At 43.0% G+C, this 12500-nt stretch overlaps 2 protein-coding genes across 4 annotated transcripts in view; one reads left to right on the forward strand and one right to left on the reverse strand.

The window, feature by feature from the left end:
* The first annotated feature begins 4076 nt into the window (after positions 1-4076).
* On the forward strand, positions 4077-6945 carry ssr3 (signal sequence receptor, gamma). Its single transcript, XM_030381294.1, has 5 exons — positions 4077-4350; positions 4887-5013; positions 5365-5463; positions 6216-6347; positions 6625-6945. Exons 1-5 carry the CDS (start codon positions 4218-4220, stop codon positions 6689-6691), a joined length of 558 nt encoding a protein of 185 aa, XP_030237154.1. The 5' UTR covers positions 4077-4217; the 3' UTR covers positions 6692-6945.
* A 448-nt stretch (positions 6946-7393) lies between these two features.
* Positions 7394-12500, reverse strand: part of kcnab1a (potassium voltage-gated channel subfamily A regulatory beta subunit 1a) — a 77424-nt gene continuing 72317 nt past the window's right edge. For all 3 annotated transcript variants that reach the window (XM_030381290.1, XM_030381292.1, XM_030381291.1), the window contains 5 exons: positions 12336-12456; positions 11509-11603; positions 10889-11009; positions 10613-10701; positions 7394-10442 (listed from right to left, as the gene is read on the reverse strand). In XM_030381290.1, coding sequence (XP_030237150.1) covers positions 10353-10442; positions 10613-10701; positions 10889-11009; positions 11509-11603; positions 12336-12456 — 516 coding nt within the window. In that variant the 3' untranslated portion in view covers positions 7394-10352. The remainder of the gene's footprint in view (positions 10443-10612; positions 10702-10888; positions 11010-11508; positions 11604-12335; positions 12457-12500) is intronic.

Here is a 12500-nt window from a genome sequence, read left to right on the forward strand (position 1 = left end):
GATGCTGCCTTGTAAATAGGACATATCTCTGAGAGGAATTCCTATTATCTGACATATGTTTTCCAGCCACCGCCATGTGAAGAGCCAGGCTTCTCCAGATGGTGGTTTTCCGCACGCACACACACACACGCACACACACACACACACACAACACACGCCCATCACACACATACACACATCCACACACAACCACACACATCCCCCCACACACACACACACACACTGGCACACACATGCACAACCATAGATGTAGATAGACTTGTGTGCATCAAAGGGGCCTCATGAACACGCACGAAGGATGTATGGATCGAGCACAGCTGTGGGCATATGTGTGTCTGTGTGTGTGGTGTGTGTGACGTGTGTGTGATTTCCTGCACAAACACAGCCTTAAAGAGATTCAGTGTCAGTTGTTTCTACCTTTAGTTTACAGTAAAGGATGCCTTTCCAAGACAAGTGTTTAGTTTAGTTCCACACATGAATATTGGAGCTGCTGGATTAACTGAAGCAGTGAAATACATTATGAATGTGCGACACCTTGGTTTACCCTGCGTTGACACCTCTGTTTTCAACACAATGCAATTCATCACCATAGTTACAGCAGCAAGGCACCTTCTAACAGGATGCCTCAAAAGAGAAACCTCCCCCTACACAAGGCATTCGTATTCAAGTCAACACTAATGGAATGTATTACCATGTGACTACCATGGAACTTCCAAGGTTTGGCTTCAGAATAATCTCCCTCCTGCATTTTACTGAAAAACCCAAAGCAAACCCTGCTGTGATTTGAACCTAAGCTTTACAGCCTTGCAAAGGAAGAGATGAACAATAGTTCACCAGCGCGACAAGAGAGCTAGAGAGAGATATCTGCCTCCCACTTGACTTCACAGCTAGTCCCAGGAATTGTGGCTACACGGCTTCTCTGCTCTTCATACATGGATTGGCCATTGGTAACACACACATCAAACATGCTACTTTTTGACACCAAAAAAACACACATGCACCTGTGGGCAGATGCACACACACACAAACAGACACACACACACACACACACACGGATAAACACATACAGAAATAGCCATGCAAGCTAGAGCATAGAAACATGCACACTGCAGCTCATCTCACATGAATAGGCACACACAAAGGCACATGAAATCTACCCACACACTCGACTGTCCAAAACCCACGTTGACCTTTCAGATGCCAATGGAACAGCAAGCTTCCCTCAATGGCCAAAATGTCAACACATTTTTTTCCCTTCTCTTGGCTTCTAAAGAAAAGTAAAGTTGGCAGCAGGTTAGCCTTCGTGCTGCTGCGCACACACACACACACAAACACACACACACACACACACACACACACGCGCGCGCACACGCACGCACACACACACACACACACACACACACACAAAAACACACACACACACACAAACACACACACACACACACACACACACACACACTAACAAACACGTTATGCGTAAACACACGCTCATCCAAAACTACTTTGGAAAACACACACACACAAGGACAAAACACTCTTTGTGTTATAATGACCAAGCTCTGTGGTGTCTTCCTATTAGGCTCAGGGCAGCAACGGAAATGTCCCACTCATCTCTTTTCCAAGAAGCAAATAACTTTGCAAATAGAATCACTAGGTCACTCTGAACTTTATCTACACACATCAAAATGGACCCACTACAATCTCATCCCCTTGTTTTTTTTTTCCAGAAATTTTCCCTTATTGCTTTCTATAATCTGCAGATACGCTCAGGACACGCTGGGTTTGTTTGAGCCCAGACGTAGAGAGAAAGAATGGGACCATGTGAGCGTTTGTTTTGAGAAGCGGGCCGTGCCGCGGAGGGTTGCAGTAACTCGAGGCGGGGAGAGGAGAGATCCATCCGTGTCATCTCAGTCCGGGGCTGGTCAGGGATGGCTGCGCCTGGGACGGCCTGACCCAGTAAACGCACGGCGCCCAACGAAAACACATGGACGCTTCCTCGGCGTTGAGTCAGTCTGTCATTAGAGTCAGCTCCTAATTTATGGCCGCTCTCGTCCCCGTCAACAGCCTTGTTAACCTTATTATGTTCAGCTGGGCTGGAGCTGTGGGAGACACATAGACCTGCCCAGCAGCATTACTCTCAACTAAAACATATCTTACTGCCATGTTTGGAGCACTGCAAATACTAGTCTGAGCAGTAAGAGTCGATGGCGGCGGATCAATGTAAATAACGAATGAATATGTAAATAGAAATGAGACATCCAGCCGGGGGTAAGATGATAGTCATAACACTTGCAGTAAATGGATTTATAGATCTCGATGATAAAGAAAGACAGAGGTTATTGACGTAGTTCCACTAGGACGGTCAGGGCTTGTTTGTGTGTGTGCGGATGTCAGTGTGCGTTTGTGTGTGTGTGTGTGTGTGTGTGTGTGTGTGTGTGTGTGTGTGTGTGTGTGTGTGTGTGTGTGTGTGTGTGTGTGTGTGTGTGTGTGTGTGTGTGTGTGTGTGTGTGTGTGTGTGTGTGTGTGTGTGTGTGTGTGTGCGTGCGTTTGTTCCACTTAGCAAGGAGAAAGTAATGGAACAGAGATCAAAGTTTAGGTTGGATATCTGAAGTCTCAGTCTCACAATATTGAACTCACACATGCGTGCACACACACAAACACATGCACACACACACATACACAAACTGTTTGCCTAAATGCAAACAAACTGTCAGATAGAAGAAACAAAGAGAAAAGGGGCAAAAGTTTTAAACACATGTCTGGCATCCTGTGAATTAACAAGTTCTTCTCGCCTCTCTTCATCTTCATCTCTCTTCATTTTACACTTTTTCGCCCTCTTTCCTGTTTATACTTTAATGAAGACTACGAAATATAAATGTGTCTTCATATGTACATGAATTGTATATGAATTAAAATGTATCTATATATATATTTATATATGTATGTATATATATTTACTTTAAATGTTTATGCAAATAAATGTATCTATCAATATTTATTTAATGGGTTATGGCTCGCAGGGGGAACAGGCCACCTGCAGCAGGGCTTTGGGCAGGCGAGGGAGGAGAGATAAGTCCACTAGTTGACATGGTGATAGGTGTTGTGTCACAAGGACCCCTCAGGGTACAACGAGCTGATATACAGTACAGCTGTGTGTGTGTGTGTGTGTGTGTGTGTGTGTGTGTGTGTGTGTGTGTGTGTGTGTGTGTGTGTGTGTGTGTGTGTGTGTGTGTGTGTGTGTGTGTGTGTGGGTGTGTGTGTGGGTGTGTGTGTGTGTGTACACGTGCTTCAGATATGTCTGCGGTGTCACTAGAACAAAAGAGATGTGGCAGACAGAGGGGGATAGAGAGTGAGAGAGAGAGAGAGAGAGAGAGAGAGAGAGAGAGAGAGAGAGAGAGAGAGAGAGAGAGAGAGAGAGAGAGAGAGAGAGAGAGAGAGAGAGAGAGAGAGAGAGAGAGAGAGAGAGAGAGAGAGAGAGAGAGAGAGATCATTGTCAAGGTTGCATGGCATTGTCTTGGTAGACATTTTGGCATGAACATCCCTGTCCCCCTTCCCCCATGCCTCATTCCTGCACCCCTGGAGTGCATATTTAATCCTAAACTTAAAACCTCCTTTTGAAGACAGTGGCATCACGCAAACCTGTCCCTCTGCATTGCCTTCTAATGTGCACGCACGCACATATACATTTGCACGCACTTTCACAGCAAGTTCAGCACTTTCACACCATGGAGCCACAGGTTGAGCGTCCTAGCAATGGCGTGATATGCAGTGGACATTGGTGGCAGTGAGGGGAAATAAGGCAGGAATTTCAAAGATTAAAAGGAAATAGAAACATAAATGGCAACCAGAAGCCTATAGTAAGCCTACTAATTATTTATATTATTATTATTATTATTATTATTTATAATAATAATGCACCATGGATTCAATATTATGGACACGACTTAATGGCAGCGTTACAATGCTGTATGAGGTAGTGACCCCTGGTGGCGGTTTACGCACCAGACAGATTACATAAACACGGTCACTAGATGGCAGTATATCATACATCTCCTTCGGTTCAGTGAATCTACTACGGTGCTTTCCGGTCTCACCGAGAATCTACTTCCGTGCTAGTGCTGACGCGACGCTAGCCTTTTCAAACCCGCTGTTACTACTACGTGTCATTCCTCTTTTCTGTGAAGACCCCGGAGAGATCGGCTCACCCCTCACAAACCATGGCACCCAAAGGCAGCAGCAAGCAACAGTCCGAGGAAGACCTTCTCCTCCAGGACTTCAGCAGAAACCTGTCGGCCAAATCGACGGCTCTCTTCTACGGCAATGCGCTGATCGTGTCCGCCATACCCATCTGTGAGTATTTCTCCGAGACTGAAGTGTAGCTCTGCATCCGTGGCAGGACAGCCGCGGCCGAGCCTGGCCTAGTACATGGAGCTATGTAACTCTGAATGAAGTCGCAAACGAAAAGGAGGACATTTGCATCGCTACCTCCTCTTACCTTCCGTCGTAGTTCCCTCTCCGGAGCTTAGCTGATCGCGATAAATGGAGTCTAACGATGTGTTGCACGTCTTTTGACAGCTTGGGGTCATCCCATTTGTATCAGAATGCCTTTTGATTGAGCATAAATCGTCTGTCATGTATGAGGAAAGTTTCGTCAAGAAGTGAAAAAAGTGCTTCAGAAGACACATTAAGCTGTTCGTATTGTGTTGTGACGTGTCAAATGAGTGATTAGCTTGTGGAAATTATAACTTGATGCTAACTGGTTAAATGTAATTAAACTTTTGAGATTTGTTTTGTAAGAGTTGTTCATGTAAAGCAAAAACTGACTTTTCATTGTTGACACACAGTTGACCAGTGCCTTACCTCTCTTTCTCTGTGTGTGTTTCCAGGGCTGTTCTGGAGGATCTGGCATATGGACCTGGTCCAGTCTGCAGTGTTGTATGCTGTGATGACTTTGGTCAGCACATACCTCGTTGCCTTTGCCTACAAAAACGTCAAATTTGTCCTCAAACACAAGTACGTATTGTAGTGGAGCAAGATGTTATTTGATTATTCTCTTTGTCTGCACACATCCCACACAGGAAGATAGGATGTGAAAACTACTACTACGTGTACTCAAAGGGTGGTACATAATCTTTAAATACAACTCTTTAGACCCCCCACCCTTTTTTTATTTCTGTCAACTCAATTTGTAATCTTTGCCCTGAACATGAATATTCAACTTCCTTTGATCAAATCTCTTGGGAATCAGACGTCTCCTGTGATCTTCATCTCTATTATTGATTTATGACCCATTGATTAATCTGCCATCTAGTCTCAGAGACAGTGCTCACTCCCTACTCATCAGTTTCCACTCTCTTGCCTCAGGGTCGCCCAGAAGAGGGAGGACGCTGTTTCCAAGGAGGTGACGAGGAAGCTGTCTGAGGCTGACAACCGCAAGATGTCCCGCAAGGAGAAGGATGAGAGGTGAGCCGTGGGCTGGCAGTCCAACCCTTATCTTGTCACTCATACAAAACTCAATCTCTGATAACCTTCCATTTAGTGCAAGGTTGTTGGCAGAAGAGCTAAAACTGCCCTACTTATATATTTTGACCAGACGCAATGCATCTCGTCATATTATGATGGCCAATTTTTACTTAATCATATTTGCCCTAATACTGGACAGTAAGGTGTGCTCTGTCAGTGAACCAAAAAAAGACAGCCCGGCCATGTAAAGAGATTCCATGCAATAGTTTTTCCAAGTGCAAAAGCTCAATTTAGACCAGCAAAGAGTTGCAACAAGCCTTATCTCCTGCATGGCTATTATGAAGCACACTGTTGGCTATGTAACTTGTATTCCTTGTATGAAGAACCGACTAAAAAAGGAACTCCACACAGGTTTCGTACAGTTAAAAAAAAAGTCCAGGCCTTTGCGATTGATTGTTGGTCACCAAAATGGTAACCTAATTAGTTTTCCCACAAAGCTTCCTCTTTTAGTTAATAAGATACTAGAGATGTTTGGCACTCCAGTGGGCAAAGAGCTGCTATTGACAGAGCTGTGTGTTCCTCTTCTAAGATTAACTAGAGCAACCATTATTTAAACCTATAATATGATTTGGATCAAAATGGCATTTTAGTAGAAGTCTGCGTTGTATTGCATTCAGTTCAGGGCTATTGTATAGATATCAATGTGTGAGTCAAATCAATGCTGATTCTCCATCCTGCTCTCTTTTGCCAAGGATCCTGTGGAAGAAGAACGAAGTGGCCGATTACGAAGCCACAACCTTCTCCATCTTCTACAACAACACCCTCTTCTTGGTGCTCGTCATCGTCGCCTCCTTCTTCCTGCTCAAGAACTTCAACCCCACCGTGTATCCTTTCAGTTCCCAGTGGGACTTGCATTGACATGCAGTTAGAATGTGGAATTAGGGGAAATAGCTGATGTTGAAATAAACTTTCCTGTAAAGCGGTAACTTTTCCTTTCATGCTCCATAATGGTTGTAGCTACATAAACGCAACAACTTGGTTGCTTTTGTATCGTTTAATGGGGGGTTTGACATCGTTTAACCTTCTACCCTGATGTTTGACATGAACAGGCGCATGGACTTCACATCATACGTCTTATGACCTTAACCCTTCTCCCTCCAGTAACTACATCCTGTCAATCAGCGCCTCCTCCGGCCTGATCGCTCTGCTGTCCACCGGATCTAAGTAAACCAACTACCGAAGAACAAGAGCAAATAAACAACTCTGGGGAGGGGGGAGGGAGGGAGGGAGGAATCAGTCCCAGGGGGAAGCAAGGATATTCAGTATTCACGTTTAAATTGGGTAGGGTTCGGTGGGCAGGTGGGGTAGAAAAATACATCACATTTGATCATGAAATCCATTATCATCAAATATCTGGAGGCTGTCTCCAGGTTTGTCTGTCTGTTTTTTTGTACCAATAAAAGTGGCCAAGTTTGATCCTCATCTTCTTCAACACTTTATTATTACACTTTAGGTGTGGGCCCCATGGCAAAAATATCTCAGCACGATTTCTTCAGGCAGTATTGACATCTCATCACGATGTGGACTGAGATTTCTCAACTTTGTGATTCTTTTTTTTGTACCGTTGTGTACGAGTTTTAGAATGAGCAAGGTTATGTGTGAAATGTGCCCCACACCGTGCCGTTATGGTACAAGTGTCCGAGAAGCTAAATCATTACTCAAGAGTCACCAAAAATAAACCGATTGTATGGTTTGATTGGTCAAGTTTTCTGTGTTTATTTTGGTACTGGGTAGTGCCTGAAAGTTTGGAGACATCAAAGCAGAGAAGTATTTTTTTTTATACAGTTCCATTATTGCATTGTAACTGTGTAGATTAGAAAAACAAATGTGTAAAGTGTATACTAACAAATGGTACAAAAGGAAACACCGGTTTAGCTGTTAGTGTTATGCATTTATTCACACTTTGTTATATATTTACAGAGGAGTGAATGTTCAGAACAGTTTGGATCTTTACACACTTGATTGCAACAAATACATGGACCAACAAGGCTTTTCTATGAAACAATACAGAATACATTAAGAATAGGAAAGGCTTAGGTGAAAGGCTGGCTCAATTTTGTTATTATCTGGGTAAAAGCAGCACATTTTGACTAACTTAAATATAGCCTGTACTCTCGTCATTCTAAAACATTACAATGATTTTTCCAAACCCTCAATATCAAGACCTTATATTTTAGATAATACATTACCAGATTTGTGTCTCCCTGCTTTGGATATCAATGTATTTCAGTAAGTTGTCCTTCAGAGTGTAGGCTTGCATACAGACGCTTCTTGAATCATCTTGGATCGCCTTTTCCTCTTAAGTTCTATTCAAACCTATCTATTAATATCCCAAATGATACAACTATCATCAATAATTTATATCTTTTGCCTCTTGTGTGGGACAGGAACAATAAGGAAACAACCACCATGTCATCAAAACATCCCTGTTTGGTAATCAGGACTAAAGGCACTCTAGTTTGATTCTCTGCACCCACTGCCTTTATTGGTTCCTTATGCGGCCAGTTTTGTTCCTTATTGGATCGCTATGGTTCCTATGGTTCCCTTTGCAATCCCTACGGTTCCTATACGTGATCACTATGGTTCTTTATGTGATCACTATTGTTTCTTATGTGATCACTGGTTCTATATGGGATCACTATTTTGCCTTATGCAATCACTTGTGTTCCTTATGGGATCACTATGGTTCCCTCAGTAGTCACTATGGTTCCTACAGTGATCACTATAGTTCCTTCACTATTGTTATGTCATCACTGACTCACAACTTTCACACAAACCTTTCAAAAAGGCCTTTCACATACAATGATTGCCCTTATTTCTGATTCTAACCAAACCTGTGTGTGATGTATTGTATAACATAACAAACTTATAATTAAAATAGTAACTCTGTATTTATATTACACTGGGTTCCTCTATGTCAGCAGATATGCCCCCTCTAAAATCTATACTGATTTAGAGCATACTAATATATACTCTAAATCATTTGATGGCTTTTTCCAAATGACCAACATTAACAAGAAGCCTGAGCATTGATGATTGCGCCAAATACATAAATACATGTCACGTCAACAGACATATTAATAATCCATTGATTTCTTGGTACCTATAAGTAAGCCAAAACAATGGCTGACCCTTTATTTATTACATGTATTACTTGTAGAACATATCACAAGAGATATGGGAAAAAAAAGAATAGTAATAAATAATCAGTTAAAGCAAGAGGACAGAGAGTCGATATTGGAAGCCAGCACTAGTGCACGACACTGCAAGAGGTTTAACAGATGAACACTATTTACATTTGTTTATCATAACTTAGCCATACGTTACGCAAGAAAATAGGCTTGGTATCGTCTTATCTTACATGGGTCTCGTTAACGTTCTATTTACATGTACACCATGTCATCATTGTTGACCAAAGAAGTCAAAATAATAACCAAGAATCATTCAATACCATAAAATAATACTCTATATATTTTTTTATAATTTCCAAAATATGTCCTCTTTTACTCACTGTAAAACAGTAGGAATTGTAGAAGGCATGGTACCCATTTAAAGCAAGCATGTCCATAATGGACTATGTTGATTACTGTGGAGATTTAATATATTCCCCAACGTTTCATGCCCAAGTCAACAATACAAGCTCTGTTTACAGGCAAAATAAAGTTGTCATTAATAGATGCAAACAGAGAGAAGGAAGCATCCATTTCAACATAATTCTCTTCCTTCTAGGATCTAAGCAGGGGTCTAGACGTCTTCGAGTGTACTAAAGGAGGCAACATGCTTCACTCTCTCCTGTCCTCCTAAACCAATTTTCCCACAATCCTGTGGTATAAATGGGAGATTGCTGACCAGAACAGGGGCTTGCTTTTCAAAGCACTGCATTAGAGGCGTGTTGCAGGTGCTCTCACAAATATTCGGTTCTCTATGGGGTTTGATGTAGAACAGCTCATGGGTCGTCACATGCATCATATTTTAGCATTTTTATCTCATGAAATAATTCCAACCAATGATCTCTGGTTAGTTCAATATATATTATATATGTTTATCTATATCTATATATATAGATATATCTATTGATATACATGTGCACATATATGAAAAATTGGTTATCTTATGGCATAATATCATATTGCATCTTTCCATTATCATTTCTGTGTAGGATGAAACCTTTGTTTGGAGCAAGAGATATTTCCCATATATTGATTATAAGCCTCTTATAGTGTATTAAATCAATTAATAAATAATGGAGAGCATACATTGTCATCTATATTGCACGCACCTGAAGCTTGTTTAAGGTAAGCATACTTTCAAAGGCATGTATTGTGTCTTTTTCTAAAGCTTCTGAATTACATTTTGAAGAAGTTCAAAATGTAAAAAATTACAGGTTAACCAGAAAGTCACAGTTTCGAAAGCAGTCTGGATCATGGAGCTGTATCTAAGCTTAACGTAGCGGGTGTACGAGTATAGGAACATGGGTTGGGATGCTGACAGGGCAGGAAGCTGAATATCACTTTGCCTTATAGCTGCACTGGACTAGTAGTAGAATATAACACAGTGAACAGGCGGACAGAACCATAAGCTAGGATCCTTCGTATCACAGCTGGAGTGGGGCTTAACCTCTGAGCTGTGCCCAGCAGGGCTAGTTCTCAGAAGGGTTTGGGGTTAGAGGGCTAAGCTGAGCTGTCTGGAGCTGGTCTATGAAGCTAGCCAGGAGCTCTGGGGGGGCCCCGAAGGAGGCACTGGTGAAGGGCTGTCTCCAGGGTGAGTAGACAGACAGGTGGGGATGGATGTGGACACAGCCGACCCAAGGACAGGAGCTACGCCTGGGTCTAGGAGCGGAAGTCCTTCCTACCGTACGGCCTGTTGCCCAGGATGTGGTCAATGTCCGACGCTACATGGGAGGTCATCTTCGGCAGGAACTGGGGGGAGAGGAGGCAGGGAGGGAGGGCGAGAGATGAAATCGAGTGAGAATAAACTGTGTGTGTGTGTGTGTGTGTGTGTGTGTGTGTGTGTGTGTGTGTGTGTGTGTGTGTGTGTGTGTGTGTGTGTGTGTGTGTGTGTGTGTGTGTGTGTGTGTGTGCGTTCCCACCTGTATAGCTCCCAGGTTCTCTGTGAGCTGCTGAGGGTTGGAGGTTCCCAGAAGAACTGAGCTCACGCCTTCGTTTCTTAGGCACCATGCTGGAAAGGTGTATTATTGGGTATAGATTATTAAATAATATAATATTTGCTGACATAATATACTGACATTATGTATCCTCTACTTTTTGTTTGTGTGTGTGTGTGTGTGTGTGTGTGTGTGTGTGTGTGTGTGTGTGTGTGTGTGTGTGTGTGTGTGTGTGTGTGTGTGTGTGTGTGTGCGTCTTACCCACTGCCAGTTGAGGCAGAGTGCAGCCCAGCTTCTCAGCGATATGACCAAGCTCCTTCAGCTTGGCCTGCTGCTTCCTCCCGTCTTCACTCACTATCTTCTCCTTCAGCCACTGGTAGGACTGGACCGAGAGAGAGAGACGTCTCAATCCAAAACAATGTCCTGTCCCCCAATACCTCCTCACAGTGAGCTCCAGTCCTGATGGCCCCAGCCTCTCCAACCATGGTTGGCTTCTCTGGTGTTTGTGTGGCAGGCCTGGTCCAGTGGGATCGTTAGATAAAACACATGCACCTGATGCTGACCAGGGGTGGTACAGAGCTTTTTTCCTGCCAGCTTTAACTTTGCGTAATCTACTATTCATTATTTGAATTATAGGGCTCGCACATCAGAACGCATCCAGGGATTTTCTTTTGGCGATAAGCCACGTCTCGCATGAGAAACTCTATGGCAGGTTCAAACACAAAAATGTCAACCCATAAGGACAAATTATTTCCCAATTAATTACTTGACCAAAGAAAAAATACCAAAACCCTGTGGAATTCTGTCACTCTTCCGCAGCTTAGCATGTGATATTTAGTAGACCCTTATAGATGAAATAATAGCATATGAGGCTGGTTTACCTTCATTGAGGCCCGAGAAGTTTCCGGAATGCCGTTCTCGTACTTCCCAGAGATGATGCCACAAGCCAGCGGAGACCACGTCATGGCCCCCACTCCTGTGACCATGGAAACCATAAGGTAGCTGATTAAAAAGGTTGTTGATTTAAAATAAGGTTTTGGGATTTGATGGGTAATAGGAAATTCGTAGAGTAGAGGCACTGATGTTACTGATGGATCGATTTTTAATATTTTATTGAGTTCTGACTTTGGCGGAATGGTAGGCCTATAGAAAAAAAGAAATTTGGAGAGAAGAGAGTGTTATAGAGGGAATTTATGTAGTAAAACATTGTAATGCCTCTACATGATAATAACACATTTTATTTTATCGATCTTTGTGAATAACCTTGAAGGACTAATCTCGAAGGTTTTCATCTAAGTAAATACCTTTTAAGTCACTATATATAGATAAATAAGGTAACATAATGAGGAATAAGCCTATTGCCCACTGATTTAAGCCCTCGCACAGACTTTCATCACCCAGCAGTGGTTGTTCCACCAGAGAGGGTAGGCAGCGCTAACGCAACAGTCCTGCTCTCCATCTCACTCACAGCCTCTGCTAACGAAGCAAGTAAACCAACTGACTGACGTCACACAGGCCACACTCGTTTGATCTCTGGAAAACAAGGTCCAAAAAACCAACCTGCAATTGCGGCTTATCGCAATAGGTGTCGCCAATGAAATCAGAATAGCTTCTTTGTAGTTCGCCACTTTAACGTACCTAAACTTTGCCTGCTTCATGCATCATGAACCAAAGAAACAACCAAAGAACAACAAGACTCCAGCCATGCCTATCTTGTGGTAGAGCTCGGGGAGCTGCACCTCCACCTTCTCCCTCTGGAACAGATGGTACTCTGCCTGCTCACACACCGGGGGGATGAGGTTGAACTGTCGGGCCACCGAGTAGGCCTCCTGGAGGGGGGAGAGCAGAGACAAAGTGAAACCTTCTACCTCCA

This window comes from Gadus morhua, chromosome 16 (genome assembly GCF_902167405.1).
Source record: "Gadus morhua chromosome 16, gadMor3.0, whole genome shotgun sequence".
NCBI classification, from domain to species: Eukaryota; Metazoa; Chordata; class Actinopteri; order Gadiformes; family Gadidae; genus Gadus; species Gadus morhua.

Bases quoted from the DNA above. Each gene is read 5' to 3' on its own strand.
- ssr3 (XM_030381294.1), top strand. From the start codon at position 4,218: ATGGCACCCAAAGGCAGCAGCAAGCAACAGTCCGAGGAAGACCTTCTC. The intron at 5,014-5,364 runs GTACGTATTGTA...CTCTTGCCTCAG, and splicing joins AAATTTGTCCTCAAACACAA to GGTCGCCCAGAAGAGGGAGG. The intron at 6,348-6,624 runs GTATCCTTTCAG...TTCTCCCTCCAG, and splicing joins AAGAACTTCAACCCCACCGT to TAACTACATCCTGTCAATCA.